At 44.6% G+C, this 20761-nt stretch overlaps 4 protein-coding genes across 13 annotated transcripts; 1 reads left to right on the top strand and 3 right to left on the bottom strand.

Moving 5' to 3' along the window:
* Positions 1-237: 237 nt before the first annotated feature.
* Positions 238-5756, bottom strand: zgc:66448 (uncharacterized protein LOC327401 homolog). The gene is made up of 2 exons (XM_046314546.1): positions 5264-5756; positions 238-4805 (listed from the first exon to the last, which is right to left on the bottom strand). Exons 1-2 carry the CDS (start codon positions 5655-5657, stop codon positions 2656-2658), a joined length of 2544 nt encoding a protein of 847 aa, XP_046170502.1. The 5' UTR covers positions 5658-5756; the 3' UTR covers positions 238-2655.
* A 2491-nt stretch (positions 5757-8247) lies between these two features.
* LOC124005368 lies at positions 8248-18226 on the bottom strand. 10 transcript variants are annotated; one of them, XM_046314554.1, is made up of 8 exons: positions 14840-16072; positions 14099-14135; positions 13659-13891; positions 13392-13521; positions 13102-13252; positions 9982-10700; positions 9386-9811; positions 8248-9259 (listed from the first exon to the last, which is right to left on the bottom strand). In XM_046314554.1, the coding sequence occupies exons 6-8, from the start codon at positions 10235-10237 to the stop codon at positions 8520-8522; spliced, it is 1422 nt and encodes a 473-aa protein (XP_046170510.1). In that variant the 5' UTR covers positions 10238-10700; positions 13102-13252; positions 13392-13521; positions 13659-13891; positions 14099-14135; positions 14840-16072; the 3' UTR covers positions 8248-8519. The 10 variants fall into 10 exon arrangements, with proteins under 10 accessions (XP_046170510.1, XP_046170507.1, XP_046170511.1 ...); XM_046314551.1 differs by lacking the exon at positions 14840-16072 and adding an exon at positions 18184-18226 and having other exon boundaries at positions 13659-14135; XM_046314555.1 differs by lacking the exons at positions 14099-14135; positions 14840-16072 and adding an exon at positions 18184-18226.
* On the bottom strand, positions 13141-14940 carry LOC124005970 (trypsin-3-like). Its single transcript, XM_046315612.1, has 5 exons — positions 14928-14940; positions 13941-14135; positions 13639-13845; positions 13392-13521; positions 13141-13252 (listed from the first exon to the last, which is right to left on the bottom strand). Exons 1-5 carry the CDS (start codon positions 14938-14940, stop codon positions 13141-13143), a joined length of 657 nt encoding a protein of 218 aa, XP_046171568.1.
* Positions 16236-18996, top strand: LOC124005968 (trypsin-3-like). Its single transcript, XM_046315611.1, has 6 exons — positions 16236-16278; positions 17260-17416; positions 17534-17787; positions 17925-18061; positions 18216-18459; positions 18986-18996. The coding sequence occupies exons 1-6, from the start codon at positions 16236-16238 to the stop codon at positions 18994-18996; spliced, it is 846 nt and encodes a 281-aa protein (XP_046171567.1).
* The last annotated feature ends 1765 nt before the right edge of the window (positions 18997-20761 follow it).

Genomic DNA, 20761 nt, shown 5'->3' with positions numbered 1-20761 from the left:
GTGGACAGGTGTCTTTTATACTGATAACAAGTTAAAACAGGTGCCATTAATACAGGCAATGAGTGGAGGACAGAGGAGCCTCTTAAAGAAGAAGTTACAGTTCTGTGAGAGCCAGAAATCTTGCTTGTTTGTAGGTGACCAAATACTTATTTTCCACCATAATTTGCAAATAAATAAATTAAAAATCCTACAATGTGATTTTCTGGATTTTTTTTCTCATTGTCTGTCATAGTTTTAGTGTACCTATGATAAATTACAGGCCTCATATTTTTTAAGTGGGAGAACTTGCACAATTGTTGGCTGACTAAATACTTTTTTGCCCCACTGTATATAGCAAGCCACGGCCAGGTGACTCACTGTCTATAGGTGCAAAATATTTTTGTGAACGGGGTGGTGTACCTAATAGCATGGATTCACCCAGTTTATGTTTACAACAGAGTAAATATGATGGTACTGGCCAAGAAATCCATTACACAGTCATATTTCTAAGTTATTTGCAGTTCAAGGCAAAGCTGTGAACTCCGAAAACTTTATCAAGTGTAACGGATGTGAAACGCAAGCTTAGTTAGCGGTGGTGTTTCAATCGGTGACGTCACTTGCTCTGAGACCTCGCTTTTTCTGTGGAGCGATGGGTAACGATGCTTCGTGGTTGACTGTTGTTGATGTGTGCAGAGGGTCCCTGGTTCGCATCAAGCACAGTTGTCAGTTAACAAACTATACACTTTTTGAGAGTCTCTGACCCTTTCTTATAGAGTGAGAGATCAACAACATGGACAATGTCCAAAATGGACACAAAACACAGCTAAATTGCTATAGTTATAAAATAAATGTACATTAAAAACATTTGGAAAAACAGAGTAGTAGATGCACTCTTTGCCAGTGTCAAATCTCTCCCTGTGCATGCTGCATGTAGTGCATTTGCAAGTCTAACTCCCGGGGTAGAGAGCAGCCACAGATCATGCACTGGAGAAGGCGGTCTGGGGCGTAAGGCAAACGGCCCAGTTTGTGAGGAACAGGCCGTGGGGCGAGCTGAGGTAGCGACAGGGTCTGTGTCATGTGTGGCCTCTCACTCATGACAGCCTGTGGTGTGAAGAAAATGTTTGGGTGTGGAGGCCTTGGTAGAGAGCCGACTGCTACAGAGTGAAGAGGGTGTGAGCCAGGCAAACTAAGAGGAGGGAGCGGAGGGAGAGGAGAGAAGAAAGGAGAGGTCTGATTTATGATGATTTGAGTGCCTGTTACCATTGGCTGCTGCTGAGGGCCAGATGGAGTGGTTTGGAAACCCCATACAGTGGGTCCCACCCCATGAGTGAAACGTTGTGGGTCATATTGAATGGAGATGGGAACGTTCTGGGTGGATGTGGGTACATTGGTCCAGCTGGAAGATAGATGTTTTTGCTGCTGCTGCTCTAACTCCTGGCTAAGGCCTGATTTGTTGAGGGGGATCCTTTGAAATCCCAGGGACTACCTCCAATCCCATGAGTTGGAGGGCTTGAAATTGACATGACAGAGCTGTGGCCCATCTGAGCTGAGGAGGATGTACTGAGTAGAGCTGGAGACCACTGTTTCTGCTGCTCACGCCCACTCCCAGCTTTCTCTGATGAACTAACAGTTGGGGACATTACCAGAGGTGCATTAAAGTCCCAAACTCGAGTGTCCTCTTTTCTAGGAGGTGTGGATGATTCATTAACAGCTTTTTGCATTGGCACTGAGACACTCGACCATCTTGGCAGGTTAAGCTCTTGGCCCAGTTTGTTTGATGTGCTCTGGGATGGTGGCACTGCTGGAGAGGTCCTCAGCCCACCCCACAAAGCAGCCCCATCCATGTAAATGGGGGACCCAGGGAAGTCAAGCTGAACAGAGCTCAGTGTGGGGACTGGTGGTGTAGTGGGTGTGTTACCCCAGTTCATGGGCTTCGGCTGTTGCCTGTGTTGCTCCTGCTCACTCACAGCTAATGGGCTGGGATTCTGTGGCCCGGCCACTGGGGGTGTTTTGTTACCCAAGGGCATAGTCCCTCCACTTTCTCCCTGGAGGGGGTTTCTAGGCTCTGAGATGCACTAAGGCCAGGCTGTGATGTTGTAGGTGCCTCTGCCCTGCCTGAACTCCTCTGCTGTTGTTGGGGGTGGCCGAGGCAGGCCATCTGAGTGCCACTGCTGGGGTTGCTGTGGTGGGGTGGGCCGGGGCTGAGCATCTGGTAACCAGGGCAGCTTTTGCTGGAGCAACTGTCTGTCAGGCTGCCACTGCTGTTGTGGTACTAGCTGGGGCTGGAGCTGTCCACCTGGTTGCTGCCACTGTAATTGCTGTTGGATCAGCGGAGACTGTAAATGATGCTGAACTTGCTGTTGGCGCAGCTGCGGATGTAGATGTGGCTGTAGCTGTAGCTGTAACTGTACTTGTTGTTGTACCAGTGGAGACTGTGGTACCTGCTGTGGTTGTATTTGTGGAGATGGCTGCTGTTGGACATGCACTGGTTGTCTTTCAGGATCCTGAGACGGTTGAGACTGGTTAGGCAGTGGGACAGGCCTCAGTTCTCCACCTTCCACCCGCCACTGTTGGTGGACTGGTGGAGGCCTTCTCGCAGACGTCTCCCCTGGCTGCTGCATATCCATCTGGGATGAAAACATGGTTGGCTGTGGCTGGGCCGGCCTCCTCTGCCACTCAGGACTCCTTGACATTGGGACTTGATATGGAGGTGTTTGTTGGGGCGTGTCCATACCCTGATTGCCCCATTCCACTCCACCTGGGCCAGCCTGATGCCAGCCTGCCTCCGCTCCGGCCCCTGCTACCCCTGCCTCTTATCCTCATGGCCATTGGAAAAGAATAAGGCTGACTCGACCCCTGGCGCTTTCGAGCGTGGATTTTCTGATGCACCAGCAGGCTGCCGAGCCAGGGGAATGTCTTGAGGCACTCCTGACAGCGATGGGGCCGCTCGCCTGTGTGGGTGTTCAGATGGTCCCGCAGCAGGTAGGCCAGCCCAAAGCTCTTTTCACAGAGGTGGCACTTGTGGGGCTTTTCGCCGTTGTGTGACAGCAAATGGCGCTGAAGCTGATTCTCGTCGCTGTATCCCTTACGGCACTTTGTGCAGCGGAACGGTTTCTGTGTGTGCAGCCTCTGATGGGTTCTCATGTTCTGCAGGAAAGCAAAGTCCTTGCTGCAGTCTGGGCACTTGTATGGTTTCTCCCCGGTGTGAATGATCATGTGCTGCTGCAGATAGCTGTTGAATCTGAAGGACTTGTTGCACACCCTACACTGGTAAGGCTTGTCCTTGGAATGAATACGCATGTGCAACGTTAACACAGAGCGGTGACGGAATGACTTGCCACAGTCTGGACACTTTAAAGGCTTACTACTCATCTCCTCCCTATGCCACCTCCCTGGGACGTTGGCAGTGTTAAGTGGAGCAGATCTCCCTACTTCAAGTCCATTACCCTGCCTCTCTACCCTGACCCGGGCAGACGTGTGAGTTGTCAGGTGGGCCATCATATTAGACTGGTCAGAGTAGGTGGCAGGACAGTGTGGACAGGTGTAACGGTCTGTTTCCCAGTCTTTACACGCCCCGTTCTCCATCCTCTCATGCTCTGCTTCATGGATCAGCATGTGAGCCCTCAGGTCAGCTGGTGAAGGAAAGTTCTGAGGACAGAGGGGACAGTTGAATGTACGTTTTGGCTCCAACCCGTGGTTTGTGTTCTCCTTGTCTAGTCCCCCGACTGTCTCGTGGCATGACACGTGAGCCTGCAGACTGCCCTGGTCAGGGAAAGTGAGGGGGCAAAGAGAGCAGGTGTGAGGGTGCCGTCTATGCTGGCGGCAGTGCGCCTTCATGTTCTGGGCTAAGGCAAACGTTTTTCCACAGTCTGGGCAGCGGAAGGGTTTCTGACCTGTGTGAAGGTATTGGTGCTGTTGCAGGAGGCTGGAATACTTGAAGTGCTTCCCACAGATGTTGCACCGGTGGGGGCCTTGTGTGTCCTCTGTGTGCTTCCGACGGTGGTCCTCCATGACAGAGCGGTGCCTGAACACCATGCCACACTCGGGGCACGCGTAGGGCTTGAGGGAGGCATGGGAGCCCTGGTGGTCACGCAGGGAAAATATGTCAGAGAAGCTCTTGTGGCACTCCTGGCAGCGGAAGGGGTGGGAGCTCAGGGAGTGGGTCTGCATGTGGCTGGTGATGGAGATCTTCATGCGGAACTCTTTGCGGCACAGGGGGCAGCGGTACGCCTTATCCGGGGCACAGTCGCAGGTGTGGAGCCTCAGTTTGCTCAGTGATGGGAAAGTCTCTTCACAGTGGTCACACTGGAAGCCAGGCCTCTCCTCCCTGTGGACTCCCTGTGGGCTCCCTGTGGGCTCCCTGTGGACTCCCTGTGGGCTCCTTCTCCTCTTCCGCTCCACAGGCTGTTCAACCTTCTGTTGGTGCTCACTGCGGTGCTTGATGAGGCTGCTGCGGTGATGGAAGGTAAGGCCACACTCCTTACAGGTGAGTGAGGCCAGTTCATCCTGGTGAGCGTGGAAGTGACGATGGAGGTTGAATGTCTCCCGACGGGTGAACCTCTTCCCACAGTCTTTGCACTCCAGACTACATTGCCTCCTTTTCACTGTTTGGTCCTGTTCTCCTCCTTCTTCTTCTTCTTCTTCTTCTTCTTCCTCCTCTGCCCCCTTTCCTCCATTACAATCTTGTTCTTCACCTGTGTCTTTTGATATATCCATCTCCTCGTCAGAATGTGATTTTTCCTTTTCCACATCCTCTGCATCTGAGATATCTTCAGTAATCTTATCCTGCTGCACCTCATGAGTCCTCCCCATGTCACCATTATGAACTATAAATTCAAAGAAATACAACATTGTCATTGTGAAGCGTTCATGAGTAAGCATGAATACAAACGTTTTGAGACTAAATATGAAAACAGGCCTTCTACACAAATCAATCTCCACACAAATATTATGAAAAGGCATTTATGACATCAAAGGGTACGATTAGTGTACTATTTTGAGTCACCTGCATAATCAATATTCTATTGGATAAACGGTTGGCCAATAACAAAGCTAGCTCATTGAGACAACTAGTGCATCTTGGCAATTAAAGTGACCATGAGCACATTTACAGTCAATGCTGCATCCTGCATATTTCCAGGGATACCCCGTAGATTTCAGTCTGTTTTTGCACACGACTGTTTTCCAAAATAGATAGATGGTGAGCTTAGATAGCTCATATTGATAAGGCAGGCTATTCGAAGAAAGAAACATAGTCAACGCTAGCTAGCAAACATAAACGTACCATCGTTTCCATTCTCTTTTGCATCCGTGCGGTCTTCCTCGTCCTCCGTCTCAGACCAATCGAAATGCCGCTGCTTGTTGAAGGAAACATCGGTGTTGTGGGTCTTTTCTTCAGAAGATGTTAAATCTACCAACTCATTACCTATCTCTGATCTATCATTAGCTTGAAGCGCAATGCTACTTTCAGTCTGGCTAGCAAGCCCATCGGTAACAATAATAGATTCTCTATTTTCATTTGAGCCCTTGGGAATTCTGTCTTCTTCAACAGCAAAAGTGTTATCGGGGTCTGTCGATTTATAGTCAAATGATTCGCATTTCTGTGCTACACCCCCCGGGTCCCCCAGCTCATCGTTGGGGTCGCCCTGGCGTCTCTCTGATGAATTCACAGCAGCCATGTTTTACCCATGCAGCACTCCTCCAACGATGGTTCTCTATGACCCCTCTTCCTCAACGTGAAAGCAGAAGGCGAGACGAATTGTATATTATGTTACTGGCCGCTAGAGTGTGATGGTGTGAAGTGAAAGGTCTTCGCTTGCCCTGCATTCTGCAGGTGATGTTATGTTTATCCACTTCAGATTGTCATGAGTATTGAAAAGAAAGCAATGCATTTGACATTTATCCATGGGCATTCACTCACATCAGTCAACAGGTGGCACCATCAGCACTTGTCTGATCTGAATAAAGAGCTATTGAAGAGCTGTGGCGAGATATAGTTCAGGGTTGCCTTTATTAATCTTTAGTCAATACATGTTTCAGAACAGAGTCAGACCCTTCAACTATATTTAGGTATATAAATTGTGCAAAATGGTACACAAATGCTTATTTTTTTACAGATCCCTTGCATTTTTTGTCTACACATCAGACACTGCATGCAAGATAACATAACATCATACTTGTAGATAATGCTTAATAAATTGATAACATCACGAAAAACAGAAAGAAAATCTGAAGCAAAATACATACTGATGCAGATTTTCATTTAAGAGCTATGCAGGGAAACATTTCCACATCTTAAACATTATAGTCCAATTATAAAATCATTTATCATCACGTCATCATGTTAAATACACATTGTATAATACTTTTTTCTAAGATTTGCATGTGTATGTCCAGCCTGTCACACAATGCATGTTTAATATGCATCATACAACTGCAATCAGAACATGTACATATGCATTGGTATATTACATTTCAATGGTCATTTACTAATATGCTCGAATGATAGATTGCTGCAGACTCCAAAGTGCTTTCTGTAAATGTAATGCTGATTGTCTATCTACAAGATTTGGACAAAACAGAAATCGCTGACATTTCTTGGTTCTATTGCAGCAACTTCCAACCAATACATTATGCTAATATATATGGATCAGGGCTGAACCTTCAATTAGCCTACTGTGTTTAGTTTAAATAATATATACAGTACATTCGGAAAGTATTCAGACCCCTTGACTTTTTGCACATTTTGTTACGTTAAAGCCTTATTCTAAAATTACATTGTTTTTTTCTTCCATCAATCTACACACGCTACCCCATAATGACAAAGCAAGGTTTTTAGAAATGTTTGCAAATGTAAAAATAAATAAATATCACACTTCCCTATGTATTTAGACTCTTTACTCAGCACACTCTACTTACTTTGTTGAAACACCTTTGGCAGCGATTACAGCCTCGAGTCTTCTTGGGTATGACGCTACAAGCTTGGCACACCTGTATTTGGGGAGCATTACTGCACAGCTATTTTCCGGTCACTCCAGAGATGTTCGATCAGGTTCAAGTCCGGGCTCTGGCTGGGCCACTCAAGGATATTCACAGACTTGTACCAACGCAACTACTGCATTGTTTTGGCTGAGTGCTTAGGGTTATTGTCCTTTTGAAAGGTGAACCTTCGCCCCAATCTGAGTTCCTGAGTGCTCTGGAGCAGGTTTTCATCAAGGTTCTCAATGTACTTTGCTCTGTTCATCTTCCTCTCAATCTGACTAGGCTCCCTGTCCCTGCAGCTGAAAAACGTCCCCACGGCATGATGCTGCCACCACCATGCGTCACAGTAGGGATGGTGCCAGGTTTCCTCAAGACGTGACGCTTGGCATTCAGGCCAATGAGTTCAACCTTGGTTTCATCAGATCAGAGAATCTTGTTTCTCATGGTCTGAGAGTCTTTAGGTGCCTTTTGGCGAACTCCAAGCAGGCTGTCATGTGCCTTTAACTGAGGAGTGGCTTCCATCTGGCCACTCTACCAATAAAGCCTGATTGGTGGAGTGCTGCAGAGATGGTTGTCCTTCTGGAAGGTTCTCCCATCTCCACAGAGGAACTCTACCAGAGTGACCATTGGGTTCTTGGTCACCTCCCCTGACCAAGGCCCTTCTCCAATTGCTCAGTTTGGCCTGGAGGCCAGCCCTAGGAAGATTAAATTGTTCCACTTCCATTTAAAAATGGTAGAGGCCAGTGTGTTCTTGGGGACCTTCAATGCTGTAGACATTTTGTAGTAAGTACCCTTCCACAGATCTGTGCCTTGACACAATCCTGTCTCGGAGCTCTACAGACAATTCCTTCGACCTTGTAGAGGACGGTGGGGCAGTAAAGAGACCCCAGGCTGAAAGAAGGGAACGTGTTGATGAAGGTGCTTGTTCCATTATAGCTTCTGCTATAGCAGCACCTTCATCAATGGCTTGGACCTCATGGCTTGGTTTTTGCTCCGACATGCACTGCCAACTCTGGGACCTTAATTTACCAGAGTGGACTCCCAAGTTGTAGAAACATCTCAAGGATGATCAATGGAAAAAGGATGCACCTGATCTCAATTTCAAGTCTCATAGCAAAGGGTCTTAATACTTATGTAAATTGTAAACATTTATTAAAACCTGTTTTCACTTTGTCACTATGGTGTATTGATGAGGAAAAACATTAATTTAATCAATTTTAGAATAAGGCTGTAACGTAACAAAATGTGGAAAAAGTCAAGGGGTCTGAATACTTTACACAAAACAAATGTACTCATAAAACACAACTTTTTCAGCATTGGTTGAAATTAGAGGGACATAATTATTTCAAATCAGATTGTATAAGAGAAAATAAATAAAGTACATCAAAGCTTATTTACATCTCTTTATCTAACGCCTTCTTCTTCGTCTATGATCAACAATTCTCCCCCGCCTTGGCCGTTGGACAATTCCATTAATGACTGCGGGTGGATTTGGACGGGTGGTACCATCAAGAATATCTGGGGGTGGTGGTACAGGGGCAACTGCTAAAGTTGGTTGATTACTTGGACTCTGGGGGTGTTGCGGTTGCTGTGGTAGCGGTTGTATCTGTTGTTGCTGCACCAGCTGGGGTTGCTGTTGTAGCAGTTGTTGCTGTTGTATCTGTTGTTGTTGCTGCTGCTGAATCAGTTGTTGAGGCTGTGGTTTCTGCTGCTGTAACTGTTGTGGTTGCTGCGTTGACTGTTGTGGCTCTTGTTTTTGGGAATGATGTGGCTGCTGCTGTGGTGGTTGTTGGTTGTTGTTGTTGTTGTTGCTGCTGCTGCTGTGCCTCTAAGACTCCCAGCAGCCTTTGCAGGAGAACATTGTTTTGCTGTAGGCTGGTTGCCAGTGCCTCTTGAGAGACCACTAATGTTCTCATATCACGTCTGAATCCCTCCCCAAACTCCCGAAGACTCTGCTCCACCCGATCCCCCAGCTGCAGAGCTGCCTCCCCCATGCCGCGGAGCTCGTCCTCCAGCCATGAGCCACGAGGAGGGGCCTCTAGGGGTCCCTGCTGGGCCCCTAGTGAGGGCTGGGGACTAGGCTGAGGGGTCCCATTGAGGAAAGGGGCGCTGTAGAGGGGAGAGGGAGGCAGCCAGCGTTCCGAGTTAGGGGGAGGCCCTATTCCCAGTCCTAATCCCAGCTTTTCCTCCATACTGCTATCTGCCCCCTCGCATTCCGCCTCTCCCACCTCCACTTCCCGCTCACCACTATCCTCATCCTTCTCAAAGCCATCCCTCTCCGACCCTTCACCTCCACCCACTGCAATAAACAAGAGGATATAGTAGAAAGCAGTGGTTTAAAAAATCTGTTTTTATATGCATTATCTGAATGTTCCTACAAGGCTTGAATCTAAGGCTTTACCTCATTGTTAGTGTTCAGATTTACCTGGTTCTGTATCAGTGAAGCACGTGAAACTGGCCTTCCCTCTGGTGCTTTGCTTCTGTCTGGCCTGGTGAAGCCTGGGGCTTGCCTGAGCTGACCGTCCCAGCATGGAAGCCCCTCTATTAGATGGCAGGTAACAAGTTCGGTGCCTAGCGTCTGCCAGCCTGCCTCCATTGCGTCTCTTCAGGTCGTCCCAGCGCTTCTTGACCTCGCGGAGGGTGCGAGGGACTCTGGACACAGCGTTGACCCGCTCCAGGATCCCTGCCCAGATCCTCTCTCTCTCCCTGCGCCGGAGCCTCCCAGCAGGACCAAAAAGCTCTCCCTCACACCGCGTCACCTCAGAAACCAGCACCTCCAGCTCTGCACCGCTAAAACGACTCTTCCTCTTGCCTGCACCCCCTGCTGCCAAAACAGAGGAAATACCTCTGTCTAAAGAAAGACAGAGTTGATCTATAGGTGTTTACCATGTGTCATATGAGATGAAACATAAAAACGTAATAGTTAAAACATATTTATCATAACAGTACAGAGCACCACTGCAAGCATCAATATTGAACAATAGACATGCGTTTAATAGCTAAAAGTTGGCTAAAGCTTACGCTGTTCCATGGATAGGAGGTCATCTGAGGACATGCCAGGGGTCATGATGTTCGGATGCACCACCACCACGTTGAAGGGTAGTCCACCAGGCAGCCCACTGCTTTGGTCGCAGCTGCCTTCCGAGTCCTCATCCTCCCTGGGAAAGCCGTCCTCTGAGACGCCCCCTCCGAAGGGTCCCTCCGGAGACTCCACTTTGATGTGCATGGGAGGCGAGTGCTCGTACAGCAGGCCCCCCTCCTCGTAGTACTCAGTCATGAGTCAGGCCTGGTTTACAGACGGACCAACTGACAGTTCCATTCACACAGCGACAGATGGCTGGCCGTACCACACCATTGTTGGGGACGAGCAATATCTGCCTGACAACTAACTAATATTTCAATGGGGGCAGCATAAGGCATATGTTCACAGGCTACAACTAAGTGGCACATAAATAAATAGGGGCGCTAGGAGAGCATCTTGTGCAGGGACATACTGAGATCAACATTCACTGTAATGTGCATTAGTTTGCATAATATATTATTAATTCATACTAGGTAGCCTACAGCTAAAGTCCTGGAGCAGACGTTATTCAACTGTAAAAGCTGGCCAAGAGAGACATGTACTCTCTCTGAAAACTATCATTTAAATTGCTTTATGTTAGTGCAAAAACAACTATATGACAGTACCCATCAACAGAGATGTGCAGATAGACTTGAGTAAATAGAGGATCGAGGGAATTCTACAAAAGAGAGAAATATAATACGTTACCAAATAGTTACACAATTGACAAATAATTTACAATATAGGTTTACACTTGATGATGACGATGTCTAACACCTTTATAATTGCGTTTGTCGCAGCGATGCGCATTCTTTCTGCACCAAATCCGCAATGGTTGCGCATTCCGCATATATTACTGGTGATGCTGATATAGCAATGCAGGGCACTTCGCTTCAAATTAGCTAGCTTTAATCTCGAAAATGTCAATACAAATATTATTTTACTCACCTCACGATTATAAAACAAAACAAAGACACATTTGATGCAATTGTCCTAAACGTAACCCTCCCGTCAAGCTTGAAATTGTACACAAACCGTAGAGCGTCGCTGAATATTTACGTCACTATTCCGCTGTCACATGTTCCCAGTGCTAGATAAAGGAATATGAATGTGTAAAGCATTTGCTTATAATGCAATAACAAAATGTATGTCAGGAGAAGTGCAGTATTAGCATAAGGAGACGTATACTTTGAATACGAAGGGGATTGGAGGGCAGAGGAGGTCTAAGAGAGAGGAAGGAAGCGGGTGAACTTGAGTCGGCTAAAAATGGCGGAAAAAAGGGAGATGGTTTGTTAAATAAGAATGTTAGAAAGTGTAAGCAGAGTGAGCTGAAGACAGGAAGAGAAAGGGAAGTTAATGAGGTCGAAGCATCGGAGGTGGTAGGTGTGGTGAAGTTCTCGGGGCTGAGGCTTGCACTGAGGGTCAGAATAAAGATGAGTTGGGACTAGGAGTAACGTTTTTGTTACAAGTGGACCCTTGCCTTTTGGCTGATCCATTTGTGGTTTCAGGGTGGTTGAAAACAGAGCTTTGTGCTGTGGAATCAGTAAGGGTAACCAGAACTGGTCTTGTGATAATTGTTTGTGTTTCTGCTGGTCAGAGGGAGAAGGCTCTCTGCGTTAAACAAATGGAGGCAAGAAATGTGATTTGCTCTCAAGAAATGGGCGCCATTGAAAGTTATGATTACTGGGGTAGCAGTAACTGTACAAGTTGACCAACAGAAGGGGAAGATTCCCAGTGTTTGTGATGGTTGTCGTTTGGTGTGACGCAGACAGGGTGGCAGGAGTGGTGAAACAGAAGTCATTGTCTGTTCTTTTGAGTTTTGATGTCTTTGCCCGACAAAGTGACAGGATATTATATTATCCTGTATGACCCTTTGTGCCGAATAAATTACTTTCTTACAGGTCTCAAGCTTATGGGCATGTGGCAGCAGTGTGTAGGAGGGAGGTTCCTGGGTGTGAGAAGTGCACAGAAGGGCATGAGACAAAGGAATGTGTAGCATTGGGGAAAGTAGTGGTATATGTTAATTGTAAGGGTGCCCATGGAGCTGGGGATGAGAAATGGCCCGTGTGAGAGAGGCAGGTTGAGAGGAGTGCAGAAGTTGTCATATGCTGAGGCAGTGAAGTAGAGGAAGATGGGTCAAGGGGGGTGGATCCTGAGAGGAGTGGTGTGAGTAGTTGATCTGTACCAGTACAGAGAGAGGCCAACAAGTGATATGTTTCAGTAAGATTGGCTTTTTAGCTTTTATAGCAACTGTTATCAACTGTCCTGCAGGGATGGAACATAAGTGGCAGAAAGTTGAGGTTGTGACAGCTGCAGAGATCTTTTGGTGTGTGAGACGTGACATCAGAGTTACAGGGTGTGTTAAGTGGTGGTGTCCCATCCTTTCAGGTTCTTGGCCTGAGGTCAGACTAAATAGATTTAAATAGTGGAGTATGGATGTGTTATGAGTGTAGTGTTAGATGGTAGGGTATTTACTTATTTTTTTTCAAGCAAAGTATAAGGGAGTTTAACTCCAGTCTAGTAGGTGGTGGTAATGCAACATTTATTGGATACCAGCCGCTGTTAAACCTCATTGAAGAGGCATTTGCCATTTGAAGTTCACCAATTTAAGTCAACAGACAAACGAACACAAACCTTTATTCATTATCTGTCTTAGCTAAATAGCTACACAATTGGAATGCTTCACATTTAGGTTCATTGTATGCATATTGTCAACATTCTACATTTTAAAATGAAAAATTCTGTACAACTGAAAGACTACATGTGTGTAATTTCCATGAATTAACCTATGAAGAGAAACCAAAGCATGTTCTACTCATGTCTATTGCAGTTGCTAGTTCATGTGTTATCATATTTCCACTGACAGTTGTTCATTCTCATATCATTAAGTTTCCAGGAAACGGCTCACCAGCCAACAGTGCACAATTGGCATTGAACAGATTGAGCTGTTGCCTGCAACTCTTGCTTTACAAGTTAGACATAATAAGCACTAGCCAGATACTTGTTTCATACCTTCCTAAAAGCACATATTGCACTCATAGTAATGCACTTTAAAGAATGGTGTTTTTATTTTCTCATACCAGTTATCATGGGTTTCTGTCTCTTCCAGTCTTAATCAATTAGTTGGAGGACATGGTGCTGCTTATCCAGGAGTTGCAGATCTTAGTCTGGGCACAACTGTAACCCCAGGACACAGCACCCTGCAGCTGCCCATTGCCCACCACGGTCTCCCTGAAAGAAGGAAGAAGGGCAAGTGAAAGGTGGATCTTTCAATATTGGTTTGAAGCTGGTTAATCACAACAGATGAGTGCTTTTAACAAAAGAAAAGGACAACTGTAGAAAGGTGTGCTATGAATTCAACTCAGGTTACCTGGCAAGAGTCCTTGCCTCCATCCACGAAGCCAGCACAGAACATGTGTAGGTGATCTGTCCATGGTAGGTGCTGTTGCCGCTGCTCAGGATGGGGAGATCCAGGCAGAACAGTTGGTCGGGGTAGAAGGCTAGAGAGAAGCAAAACAGGATTAGTATATCAAACATTCTCCCTTTGGTTCTGAGTGGTCAGTGATATCATTTGGAATCAGTTTGATAAACAACGAATACTAAAAGTATTTGTGAACATATTGTTGATGCTACCCACAGCCTCTGCTGGGTAGGTTTCCCCAGCCAGCAGGTGCCAGAGCTGGCACAGCTGCAGGGCATGACCACAGTGCACATGTAGCTGTTCAGGGAGGTGGGTTTGCTCAGCTTGACGTCGTTGTCCAGGTTGCAGCTGTTGTAACTGGGGTGCATGATGACCTTCCCTGAGTCGAACTGCTCAGTGCCCTCTTTGACAACAATGTTGTGTGGTCACGTAGACACACCTGAATGTGGCTGGGGAGGGTTAATCAGATGTACAAAAAAGGTTTAATGTCAAACATACTGTCAATGTTTTTGAAGAATGTTTCATCAGTCACATATGACTTGTAGCAGTGTACAGCAGACACCACCCATGTGCTGGAGATCAGGGAGCCACCATAGAAGTGGTAGCCAGACTGCAGTGATGCCTGGTAGGATGCAGAGTTCTTTCTGCATTCATACCCTCCGAAAATCTTGTTATCCTCAATGAGGACAGCGACTGAAATACAGACAGAAGGAATCAGTGTGAAATTGCATGGAAATACAACACTTAAGTGCCTGTGTTCAGTAAATATTCACTGTGTATTATCACAGAATGGACACCAATGTGAACTTAAACAATTTCTCTCAACGAGTAAAGCAAGGACTGACACGCAACGACTAACAGACAGGAGAATAATGTACTTCATGATTGTGTTTTTTGGTTGCTACACAGGACTCAATCATGAAGACAATCTGTTATATACCCACTTCACCAGCCACATTATCTGATCTTCTCAAGGATTTGCACTTCTGTGAACAGTAGGCCTATATCTGACGCTCAGACGTTACTCTACCTGGGAAAGAAGTCTGTCCACCTGAAGTGACAAGCATCTGCATTTTTCTTATTATTTTCATACACACAACTTAGGTGGCAGCTTAGTTGTATATTTTGTAACACTTAACAATTGCATGGTGGGTGGTTCTGTTGTCATTTCCTTTCTCACAGGTGTAAAAAATGCCTTCCTGTTCCCTAGGGTCTTAAACCCAGCACAGTGCAGTCACAGAGCAGTACAGAGACATATTAGAATACAGTGTATGTAATAGTTGAATTGGAATGACGGAGGAAAAGAACACGACGATGTCATTGTCCTTTCAGTGCAGAGACACTGAAAGGACATGATTCCGGTACCAAGACAGAAGACACCACACCAAAGAGTAGACCTGGAGAAAGTAACTACGGCTCAGGGCTCGATGGGGAGATGTTCCAGAGTTGCTGCAGCGTGTCTGGGCCTGCTGTGCCTTCTCCTACTGGCTGGGATCATGGTGCTGTTTGTCTACTATAATGGAGTCACTGTCCGTTTGGAGGAGAGGTTGTTAGTTTATAGAACCAACAACAACAACCTGACTGAACAGGGAGACGAGCTACAGGTCCAAAACAAAAACATGGATGAAGAAAAGGCCGATCTAAAGAGAAGGTACAATATGCTGAACCAAACCTGCCTTGAAGCATGGAAGAAGTTTGGTTCCAGTTTGTACTACATCTCTGACAGGACTGAATCCTGAAATGAGAGCAGACAGAACTGTCTAAAGAGCGGAGCAGACCAGAGGTTAACACCTTCAATGACCAAGAGAAAAACTGGAATGATCTGAACAGTGGCACTGGATTGGCGAGAAATGACCTGATCAGTAGCTCAACTTGGTACATGCCTCAGATAAACGTGCGCAAACACACCTACAGGTCACACACCATCTGCAAGACCGAAACAATTCCCATGACATCATAATCTCACTGAGCAATACCAACTGTTCATGTCCAGACTAAACATCTATTATATTTGTGTTCACATTGTACCAAACATATTAACCTTGTTATGTTTATTTTTGTCATGTCTGACATGTTTTTCCTGTAATGATGCCAAGAAAAATGACTAATGCATAATAGAGCATTACATTATTCTATTTAATTTATATAGATTATAGTCACAATCTAAAAAGCATTTCCTGTCCCTGAATATTGAAAAAGAAAAGCGTTCATGAATTTATATCCAATCAAACACATTCTGAAAATGTACAAATGATGAGTGACATTCTGCTGTATGTAACACCATCTATGATACTGTACCGCATCTATAGGTATTTCTGAGGTGAATACACCAATAAAGGAACAAAAACATATTACATTACAACAATTAGATATCATGATCATATGATTAATGTTGTTATACAATCCATGTTGTTATACTGTTTTTTATATCAAAGAAACAGGCTATATTGATAAATGAAGCCGAGGAACCCTTAGACACACAATACTCGAAACCAGTTGCAAAATGCCAGGCTTACTTCAAATGCTAGGTCATGAAACTCCCCCTTGTGGCCACATAGTGAATATATTTTGGAGAAAGTATGTAACACAAAACCCAGCACTGTATGAATATACATTTCTATATTGCTTCAATGAGGAGTCAAAAAAGCTAAATGTCTATTCAGTTAAACATTCTAGGAATTTACATACGGATGTAAGGTAATGCCGTTTAGCACACATCCTCAGTTGAGGAGCGTTAGCCATATGTCTGTTCACACGTTACTGTTTGACAGGTACCGATGGAAATGTATATACATGTATGCCCTCAGTGCCGAGGCAAAAACAGACAACTATGAAGGTCATTATTCTTCTCGCTCTGTTCGCTGTGGCATGCGAGTACCGGTTTCTTCAACAGGAAAGAATAAGTGGGCCAAAATCTTATACATGAAAATAAACTGGATTAAGCTATAACTATACATATATAACTATACTATAAGCTATAACTATACATATATAACTATACTATAAGCTATAACTATACATATATAACTATACTATAAGCTATAACTATACATATATAACTATACTATAAGCTATAACTATACATATATAACTATACTATAAGCTATAACTATACATATATAACTATACTATAAGCTATAACTATACATATATAACTATACTATAAGCTATAACTATACATATATAACTATACTATAAGCTATAACTATACATATATAACTATACTATAAGCTATAACTATACATATATAACTATACTATAAGCTATAACTATACATAAAGAACTATACATATATAACTATACTATAAGCTATAACTATACATAAAGAACTATACTATAAGCTATAACTATACATATATAACTATACTATAAGCTATAACTATACACTAAAGCTATAACTATACATATATAACTATACTATAAGCTATAACTATACAATAAGCTATAACTATACATAAAGAACTATATAACTATACTATAAGCTATAACTATACATAAAGAACTATACTATAAGCTATAACTACATAAAGAACATACATAAATAACTATACTATAAGCTATAACAACCATAAAGAACTATTATAAGCTATAACTATACATAAGAACTATACATAAGCTACTAACTTAGCTATAACATACATAAAGAACTATACTATAAGCTATAACTATACATAAAGAACTATACATAAAGAACTATACTATAAGCTATAACTATACATAAAGAACTATACTATAAGCTATAACTATACACCGTTTGAAAAGTTTGGTACATTTGACCTTTTTCTTTACAAAGATTTCTCCTTTACATCCCACTCAGTCGCTGCCCCCATTGAGGTTGGTAAGATTGTCGGAGGGTATGAGTGCAGAAAGAACTCTGCATCCTACCAGGCATCACTGCAGTCTGGCTACCACTTCTGTGGTGGCTCCCTGATCTCCAGCACATGGGTGGTGTCTGCTGCTCACTGCTACAAGTCATATGTGACTGATGAAACTTTCTTCAAAAACATTTACCAAAGCCATCTACAGTATGTTTGACATGAATCTGTATTTGTCTGAGTACATCTGATTAACCCTCCCCTCTCTCTCCCCAGCCGCATGCAGGTGCGTCTGGGTGAGCACGACATTACCGTCAACGAGGGCACTGAGCAGTTCATCGACTCAGTAAAGGTCATCATGCACCCCAGTTACAACAGCCGCAACCTGGACAACGACATCATGCTGATCAAGCTGAGCAGGCCCACCTCCCTGAACAGCTATGTGAGCACTGTGGCTCTGCCCTCCAGCTGTGCCAGCTCTGGCACCAGCTGTCTGGTCTCTGGCTGGGGCAATCTATCCAGCAGCAGCAGTGAATAGCATTAACAATATGCCCACAAAGACTTTTGGTATTCATTGTTTCTCAAACTGATGATAAATTATATCTCTGACCACTCAGAACCAAAGAGAGAATGATCGAGAGACTAATCCTCTTCTGCCGGTCTCTAGGCAACTACCCCGACACTCTGAGGTGCCTGGATCTCCCCATCCTGAGCAGCAGCAGCTGCAACAGTGCCTATCCTGGACAGATCACCTCCAACATGTTCTGTGCTGGCTTCAAGGAGGGAGGCAAGGACTCTTGCCAGGTAAGCGGAGTTGAAGCACTTCCTCTGATCCATTAAGAGAGTTAATGAAAATACGATTCCAGAATTTCCAAAAACCATCCTTCAACCTAGATTGACTGATACCCTGAAACAAATCTGCTCACCTTTAATTTCTGTCTCCCCATCTCTCTATTAGGGAGACTCCGGGTGGCCCCGTGGTGTGCAATGGTCAGCTGCAGGGTGTTGTGTCCTGGGGTTACGGCAGTGCCCAGAGGAACAAGCCTGGTATCTACACCAAGTTCTGCAACTACAAATCCAGGATCAGCAGCACCATGGCCTCCAACTAATTGATCTAGACATATTCTCTAAGACAGAAATACATGATAACAACAACGGTCATGAGAAAATAAATTATATTTTACTTTTAAACACTGTCTTCTGTTATTTTTTCACTAACTGTTCTAGAGGAACATACCCTATATATACAAAAGTATGTGGACACCCATTCAAATGAGTGGATTTGGCTATTTCAGCCACACCCATTGCTGCGAGTACACAGCCATGCAATCTCCATAGACAAATATTGGCAGTAGAATTGCCTTGCTGAAAAGCTCAGTGACTTTTAAGGTAGCACTGTCATTGGATGCTACTTTCCAACAAGTCAGTTTGTAAAATTACTTCCTGCTTCGCCGGTCAACTGTGCTGTTATTGTGAAGTGGAAACGTCTAGGAGCGAAAACCGCGAAGTGGTAGGCCACACAAGCTCTGGACAGCCGAGTGCTGTAGTGCGTAGCGTGTAAAAATCCCCTTTCTATGGCTGTAATGCTCCCTAAAAATGCTTTTTGTGGCCAGTGACCGTTGTGCCCTTGGGCTGAATACAATAATTACAATTCCCTTCTCCCGGCTGCATGTCGAAGCACCTCTCACTCACATGGCTCGCAGTCACGTGATTGGGTCTTTTTCACAGGCTACAAGTGAAGACAGACAACTGCACACATTCTTATCCAATTCCGAGGCGCATGTAGAAGATATTGGAAGAACTGTCTGCATTTACTTTTCGTCAGCCAACAAGATGAGTAGGCCTAACAAATGACTATCCGCCGTAGTACAAAAGTTGACCTACTCTATTCTGTGCGAGAAATAAATATTCCAAACATAGTCTGGGAAATTTGTGGGATGCGATAGATCCCAAATTAATACAATTTCAAGCATAATTTTTTTTTTTAAGCAATGACCCTGACGGAACAGATGAGAAATGTTCGCTTAAACCGGTTGATAAACTGTTAGGCTATTTCTTCACATTATAAACCCAGCAATGTGCACACGGCAGAATGCTATAAGCGCAAATGTTACATTAGCAGGAAAACACCATTCTCAAAAGTGACCACAAATGCGATTATGCATTTAATGCTTTTATTATGAAGGTGCATTTATTGTGAAAATTACCTGCCACAAACTTGAAACTCAAGCTCTGCACACAGTATGTATGCCAGTTAGCCTTTAAACCCATTGTAAAGCGGATTAATGTGATTCATTTTAAGCAGTTATTTGGCCACTTTAGTTGCATACAAACCTTCTCATAGCATATAGGCCAGGCTACATGAGGTGTGCAGCTATGATTTGAAAAAGTAGCACCAAAAAAAAAAATAAGCAAGTGCTGTTTGCCTTAAACTGGGCATAATTCACAAGTGATAATATATCACTCACAAGTGATAGGCTGATATTGTTACCAATCACACTATTCTTGATTTAATCTTGTCCCTTTACTAATCTAACCCTAACCCTTTACATACAGTGCCTTTGGGAAGTATTCAGACCCCTTGACTTTTTCAACATTTTGTTAAGTTACATCTTTATTCTAAAAATGATTAAATGGCTTTTTCTTCATCCACACAATACTCCATAATGACAAAGCAAAAACAGGTTTTTAGAAATGTTTGCTAATTTATAAAAAATAAACACTGAAATATGACATTCACATAAGTATTCAAGACCCTTTACTCAGTACTTTGTTGAAGCACCTTTGGCAGTGATTACAGCCTCGAGTCTTCTTGGGTATGACGCCACAAGCTTGGCACACCTGTATTTGGGGAGTTTCTCCCATTCTTCTTTGCAGATCCTCTAAAGCTCTGTCAGGGTGGATGGGGAGGGTTGCTGCACAGCAATTTTCAGGTCTCTCCAAAGATGTTCGATCGGGTTCAAGTCTGGGCAACTCAAGTACATTGAGACTTGATCCAAAGCCACTCCTGCGTTGTCTTGCCTGTGTGCTTAGGGTTGTTGTCCTGTTGGAAGGTGAACCTTCGCCCCAGTTTGAGGTCCTGAGGGCTCTGGAGCAGGTTTTCATCAAGGATCTCTGTACATCGCTCCGTCTGGCCCCTCTACCATAAAGGCCTGATTGGTGGAGTGCTGCAGAGATGGCTGTACTTCTGGAAGATTCTCCCATCTCCAGAGAGGAACTCTGGAGCTCTGACAGAGTGATCATCGGGTTCTTGGTCACCTCTCTGACCAAGGCCCTTCTCCCCTGATTGCTCAGTTTGGCCGGGTGGCCAGCTTTAGGAAGTCTTGGTGGTTCAAAACATCCTCCAATTAAGAATGATGGAGGCCACTGTGTTCTTGGGGACCTTCAATGCTGCAGACATGTTTTGGTACTCTTCATGTCTGTGCCTCGACACAATCCAGTCTCGGAGCTCTACGGACAATTCCTTCGACCTCATGGCTTGGTTTTTGCTCTGACATGCACTGT

The sequence above is a fragment of the Oncorhynchus gorbuscha genome, linkage group LG19, assembly GCF_021184085.1.
Source record: "Oncorhynchus gorbuscha isolate QuinsamMale2020 ecotype Even-year linkage group LG19, OgorEven_v1.0, whole genome shotgun sequence".
NCBI classification, from domain to species: Eukaryota; Metazoa; Chordata; class Actinopteri; order Salmoniformes; family Salmonidae; genus Oncorhynchus; species Oncorhynchus gorbuscha.
Note: the sequence above shows the minus strand (reverse complement) of the source record. Positions and strands in the feature narration are given on the sequence as shown.